At 42.8% G+C, this 7,042-nt stretch overlaps 1 protein-coding gene across 1 annotated transcript; it reads right to left on the reverse strand.

Annotated features, from left to right (window-relative positions):
- Positions 1-695: 695 nt before the first annotated feature.
- On the reverse strand, positions 696-5,996 carry LOC138048599 (uncharacterized). Its single transcript, XM_068894769.1, has one exon. The coding sequence runs from the start codon at positions 5,994-5,996 to the stop codon at positions 696-698; it is 5,301 nt and encodes a 1,766-aa protein (XP_068750870.1).
- Positions 5,997-7,042: the final 1,046 nt, after the last annotated feature.

The raw sequence follows: 7,042 nt of genomic DNA on the forward strand, positions 1-7,042 counted from the left end.
TGCAAGTATAAAAGAGTTCTTTGGCCTATTGGTGCGGACATGTGGCATATTGTAAGACTAAGGTTCTTTAAATTGTACCTTGAGTACTTATATAATAGCTGAAGTAATCTGAATCGCACCTACGTTCGAGGCACTATTTTATGGCAGGATCACGCCAAGACCCTGTAGATTTTTAGACTTTTATCCGTACTAGTTTTAAGTCGTTGAACTAGTCGACTGAAAGAAAAATATTACACAAGTAGATTAATGTTTTAGAATACCGAAGATAGGCTAAAAAGGAATGGAACTGATTTCGTGAATATATACTTACAATTTGTATCTTCTAATCTACACGATCTTATGGTTTGATTTCTTCTGTTGACTGTCTTTAACGTTCTTGATCGGAGGTAAGTAAAAAAGCGATTTGCGCGTTTGCAGTACAGTGTCGATTTATATATTTCTGAATTTCTAATTAGTTGTCACCTTTCAACTCACGCAAACTTGCTGTGATAAATAAATTGCAAGAATAGTTGCATACATTAAACCAGTAAGCGAAAGAACTTAACGCGCGAAGTGCGAATCACTCCGCCCCAGTGCGGAAATTAGAAGTTACCTCTAATTGAGCAACGACTTAAACATAATCGGTATTCAATGACTCGAGATGTCACAAATAACGTAATGTCTATTACATAATGCTGGTCTATGTATTCCCTTGATTAAGAAAGGTTCGCATTTAATTCGTCTTTTGTTGCTAAAAGACACAGCTTGTGAATCGGCCTGTCGTATTCACCGTCCTGAGTCTTGATTCTTGTCTTCCTAACCAAACCATCGTTTCCTGGGTATGTTGCAATGACTCGCGCCATCTTCCATTGGGATCTTTTGTGATTTGGGTCTATCTCTAGAACTAAGTCGTCGACTTGAAGGTTTTCTCTGGTGCGAAACCACTTATTTCGTGGAAGTAGATTTGGCGCAAAGTATCTCATCCAGCATCTCCAAAATTCGTTCACGCGATTTTCTGTACTTCTTAAGAGATGTCTTGGGTTGATCCTTTCTTCTGGTTCTGGTTGAGGAATTGAAAGATGATGTCCTATGAGAATATCGTTTGGAGTAATTGGCGGGCTTTCCCATATGCTGTCAGAACTTGGGTATAAAGGACGTCCATTGATGACGTAGGTTGTCTCCGCGAGAAATGTTCTCCATTGCTCTTCGGTAAAGGCTTGATTCTTGCATGTAGCGTTCAGACTTTGTCTGTCTGACTTGATGAGGGTTTCCTCGACGCCATTTTGATGACTGGCATGAGGGGTATTCCATTTCCATTTAAAATCGCACGAGAAATCTTCAGATAGAACACCTTCAATCTTGGGGACGTTCCAACTCTGCATTATTTCCTTTAAGTACCCTTGTGCGCCTACAAAATTTGTCCCGCAGTCGGACCAGCAAATGCACGGGTGACCACGCAAACTCGCGAAACGACGGAATGCCATCAAGAAAGCGTCAGATGTTTTGTCGGTCACAAGTTCTAAGTGGACAGCTCTTGTTGTCATGCAGGTGAAAATGATTACTTGGGCCTCCTTGAGCGTTTTGCGATTAAGCTTGATGTGCAATGATCCAAACATGTCCATGGCGGTGTTGAAGAATGGCGGGGTGCCTACTGCAACTCGCAAGGATGGGATTTGTCCCATGAGTTGTTCCAATGGCTTCTTTCGGAGCTTCCTACAAGTAATGCACTTTGTTGTGAGTGCTTTGGACATACCACGAGCTCCAATGATCCAGTACTTTCTCCTTGCCTCGTTAATTAGGCTTTTGTACCCACAGTGTCCGCGTCTTTCATGGGGGTCACGTAATAGCAAGATGACAAGAGGGTGATCGCGTGGAAGGAAAACTGGGTTTCTTAATTCTTGTGGCAGCGATCTGACATCTTCGAGTCGTCCATGAGCTCGAAGTAATCCGTTTTCGTCCAGCTTCGGAGTTAATTTCTTGTCAGTGACAGAGGGATCTAGGTGTGCCTGACTCCACTTGAATAGCTGTTTCTCCGAGCCTTGCAATTCTTGAACAGTGATTGAACCTGTCTTAACATTCTTTTTTCTCGCATTCTGAATAAATCGGCGAACGTAAGCGAGTGTTCTCCGTATCTTTGAAAATGTAGAACAGGTATTCAACAGTTGATGAAAAACGGGGTTAGTATCTTCTTCAGACTTATCCAGATCAACTTTGGTTTGAAATTCCGCTATGGCTGCTTCGTGTTGCATTGGCGTTTTAGTCTTCTCGATTTTCACTTCCATCAAGACACCAGCTTTTGCTGTAGGTTCGATGGGGGCTCTAGCTTCAAATTTAGGCCATTGTCCTTCGGGTAACTGCAGGAAAGAGGGTCCCTTTATCCAGTCTTCGAGTTGTGATGGCTCTATTCCTCTAGTGAGAATGTCGGCTGGATTGAACTTTGACCTGATGTATCGGAAGTCTTCCACCCCAACAGTTTCTTGGATTTCTGCTACTCGACTTGATACGAAAGGTTTGAATTGACGTGATGGGGTCTTAATCCAAGAAAGGACAGTAGAAGAGTCCACCCAGAAGATCCTCTTGCTGTCTTGGATGTTCGCGAACTGTAGAGACTTTCTGCAAGTTTCATATATCCTTGCAAGTGTTAAACAGCCCATGAGCTCCAGTCTCGGGATCGTTTTTCTCTTTAGTGGGGCTACGAAGGACTTGACTAAAACAGGAACGCACTTGTAACTTCCGTTCTTTAACTCCCATCGGAGGAAAATGACCGCTCCGTAAGCTTTTTCGCCACCATCACAGAATCCATGAATTTGTGGTACCCCAATCGCGTGGCTTGGTTTTAACTTGCGATCGAATTCGACTGTTAAGAGGTGATTCATGGCTTGCAAATTCTCCATCCATTTGCTCGTGACTGCTGTAGGTAAGGTTTCGTCCCAATTGTAGCCTGAATGCCATAAGTCCTGCAAGTCGATCCTAAATTTAATAGCTACCGGCATCACAAGACCGATTGGGTCCCACAATTGTCCAATAAGACCCAGGCAACGTCTCTTTGTCAACAGGTCCATCTGGTCGAGCTTGTTCCTTTTCAGGGAAAACTTGTCTGTTTGTTTATCCCATCTTAGACCAAGAAGATCTGCCCAGCGTTCACCGTTGGACTGGTCAATCTCCGCACGGTTTGAATGCCAAGCTTTTATCTGGAAATGACCTTTCTTAAGAATGGCGTCAATGTCGCTGATAATCTGTTTTGCTTCCGTTGTAGTTGCTTTGGAACTTCCGATATCATCCACGTACATATGGTCTTGAAGTTCTTTTGATGCTTCTGGGAACTCGGCTTGAGATATCTTTGCTAGTGTGTTGATGGCATTCGTTGCTATGTCGGGAGCTGGCTTATCTCCAAAGTTCAACCTGAGCCATTGGTATACTGTTGGCGAGTTGCTAATCTTACTCCTCCAAAGGAACCTGTGAAAAACCTGGTCGTCGGGATGAACCAAGATTTGATTGAACATTTTGCGTATATCGCCGATAAAGGCTACTTCGTTCCATCTCCATGCTGCCAAAACATCCAGGAGACTGTTGATGTAGTTTGGCCCTTTCTCTAGGTAATCATTAAGGGACAAACCGTCGTGACCTTTCGAAGATGAGTCAAAGACAAGTCGAACTTTTGTTGTTCTTTCCGGTGTTAACACGGCTTGTAAGGGTGAGTACCATTCAGGCTTGCTGTGATCAATCTGGTCAGGAGAGACTTGAATCACGTAGTCCTGCTCTAGAAGCTTTTGGACTTCCTCATTGACAACATCGAGACACCCCTTTTTCTGGAATGACCTCTCCGTGGAAAACAGCCTTTTCAGTGCGATGCCATAGTTACTTTGTTTGGGAGGGCCCGCTTCCGTCCAGGGCATCTTAACTTGTATTCTTCCGTCAACCAGGGTAGTTGAGGCTGCGAGGGACTTAACGAACTTGCTTTCGCGTATCTCGTTTTCGCTACACGTACAAAGGTTGGTCGGTTTGACGCCAAGGAGATCTTGGTGAAGAAGTTCTTTGATGTCGTCTACGACATTTGCTGTTCTGATTTCAACCGACTGAATTTCTGAAGTAGTAGAGTTGTTCTTTTCAAACTGTCCCATAACGTACCAACCAAAACAGTTTCGTTTCGCAACAGGTTCCCCTGGCTCTCCGGACACTGTGTGGATATCAATGAAGGCTTCTACAAAGTCTGTACCGACAAGGAGATCTATGGCGCCACCCGAAAGGTGTAGTTTATCACAAACGTGCTTGAGATGAGGGTAGTGTCGCACTAATTCTTTGGAAAGCGCTTTTGCTTTACTGCAGGGCCTTGTAACAGTGTACACTTGAAGGGTCTTCTTAATATCCTCGTCAGCAGGTGAGGCAACAGTGATGTCGATTATCTGTGATGCTTCACTTTTCTTCTTCCCACCAGCCAAATTCATGGTCAGATGTGTTGCTGATCCACTCAACCCAAGTCGTCTGGCTGCATTCTTTGAGAGAAGACTGGTATTGGATCCAGAGTCTAACATCGCAAGGACTTCAACAAATTCTCCGTTTCCGTTCATGACTCCAACTTTTTGAACAGGGCACAAACCAGTCATGAGCTTTAACTTTTCTTTGTGATGAACAGCATTTTCTTGGATGTTACCATTTGATGTACTCGAGGGGGCCTGGCACTGACTTTGGAAAGAAGATGCTCTTGGATTTGGACTTGAGCTTGTTTCACCAATCTTTTCATTGTGAAGAGATCGGTGATGATTTTTTCTGCATTTGTCGCATGTTGAACCGTCTGGTTTCCTGCAGTTGGTTGTATGATGCTTTCTAAGACATTTACGACATCGCCAATGTTGCTTTACAATCTCCCATCTCTGACTGATAGCTAACTCCTGGAACACAGGACAGGCAGCGAGGTGATGTTTTGTTTTACAGTTAAGTGGACAGGTGTCATCATCAGGTTCTTCGCCACTTGCGGCATTGTTCTCAGTTTTCCTTGGGGTCCTGTATCGGCGACTCTCGTTTCTGTCTTCAGACACGGTGTTATTCTTGCCCCTTGAGCGGACACTTGCTTCTACGTGCAACCAGGTGATGAGGTTACTGACAGTTTCCTCTTTACCTTCTCTTTTCATTTCTCTTCCAAAATGAGAATTATCGTTCGGATCGAGCTTGGACAAAAGTTGAGACATAAGAAATGGCGCTTCCGAAGACTCCAACACCGGACATCCATTATCTTCCATATCATTCGCGTAGGATGATATTGTCGTGGCAAAGTGCGTGAACGACCTGGAGTCTCGTTTTACGGGCTTAAGGCTATTTATTTCGAGGAGCAGTTCGTCCATTAGTTTACGTTTGTCTGCAAATTCTGTGTCCAATATATTCCACGCGCTATCAATGGTTTTGCAAGTTTTTACCTGGTCAGACCACCACGATCCTCTCGGCAATGCATTTCGGAACCGTTGCAGTTGTTCATCTTTATCTTGATCGTATTTCTTCATCCAATGATTGAATTCTTTTCTCCAGGTAGCATAGGATCTGCGACTGCCGTCCCATGTTGGTACCGGTAATCGTTGCAGACCACTAGTGTTTGGTTTTGACCTTAAGGTGTCCGCCATTTTCGTCACTGCTGATGTCATGGATGACATTGAAGCTGTCAAGGTCTTCAAGGTTTCAGAGTCTTTTGAAGACGTTTCCGTGGAATCTCGTTCCTTTTGGTAGGCAGCAAATTTTAAGGCAATCTGAAGGAAATCAGCTTTTACTTTGTCTCCAAGTTTCTTTGTTGTCAACAATGGTTCCTCCTCTGCGGTAATACCTTCATCAACCAATCGGTCTAAAATAGTTTCTTGTTGCTTCTCGATGAACCTGTATCTTGTCTCCACTTGATTGAATGCTGCCTCTAAGGGTTTTAACTCTGGCCTCACTGAAAAGATTATTTCAAATTCTTCTATTAATTCGTAGAAGATCGTTACCGCGTTTACCATTTTCCCTGCGAGGGTCTTTGCGTCTACTTTAGGCGGCATCTTTGTAGGCTCGATGCAAAGTTCGGAAATTCGGTATGTTCGGCGTGGATGATTTACACCATTGATTTGGCGGGATCCTCTGGACAAATTTCGACTGAATTGCACCTACGTTCGAGGCACTATTTTATGGCAGGATCACGCCAAGACCCTGTAGATTTTTAGACTTTTATCCGTACTAGTTGTAAGTCGTTGAACTAGTCGACTGAAAGAAAAATATTACACAAGTAGATTAATGTTTTAGAATACCGAAGATAGGCTAAAAAGGAATGGAACTGATTTCGTGAATATATACTTACAATTTGTATCTTCTAATCTACACGATCTTATGGTTTGATTTCTTCTGTTGACTGTCTTTAACGTTCTTGATCGGAGGTAAGTAAAAAAGCGATTTGCGCGTTTGCAGTACATTGTCGATTTATATATTTCTGAATTTCTAATTAGTTGTCACCTTTCAACTCACGCAAACTTGCTGTGATAAATAAATTGCAAGAATAGTTGCATACATTAAACCAGTAAGCGAAAGAACTTAACGCGCGAAGTGCGAATCATAACTGTCCAGCCCATGATCTTTATTGGATGCGATGCTGTGGAAAAGCTTATCACATGACAAATCAATATGATCCATCATTGGTGTTACACCAAGAAACTCGCATGCGTTATTGTATCTCGTGCTGCGCATTATGATTGAGATCGCCTTTTTCTCAATGCGAACGAGCTCGTTGATGAGATACCGCGGCAAGGCGTTATAAAATACCTAAAAGGCATAATCAATTAGGGACCTTACGCACGTAAATGTAGAAAAGAACTCGATCTCTTGAGGGTAATTTCGTGCGTTTGAGCTGTACTAGGAATAAATAAATAAATAAATAAATAAATATATAAATAAATAAGTAAACCATTACAATTTCCGTGAAACAAAATTAATGCATTCCTTTTTCACTGTCTAATGTTACAAATTTGTCCATTTTGGAAAACCCCCAGTTTGGTAGGGTAAGTGGTTGTTGCTATGGTTATTGTGATAATTCTGTGATTTGTGGATTAAGCTG

The sequence above is a fragment of the Montipora capricornis genome, chromosome 5, assembly GCF_036669925.1.
Source record: "Montipora capricornis isolate CH-2021 chromosome 5, ASM3666992v2, whole genome shotgun sequence".
Classification (NCBI taxonomy): domain Eukaryota; kingdom Metazoa; phylum Cnidaria; class Anthozoa; order Scleractinia; family Acroporidae; genus Montipora; species Montipora capricornis.

Coding starts and splice junctions, on each gene's coding strand:
- LOC138048599 (XM_068894769.1), bottom strand. CDS start 5,996: ATGCCGCCTAAAGTAGACGCAAAGACCCTCGCAGGGAAAATGGTAAAC.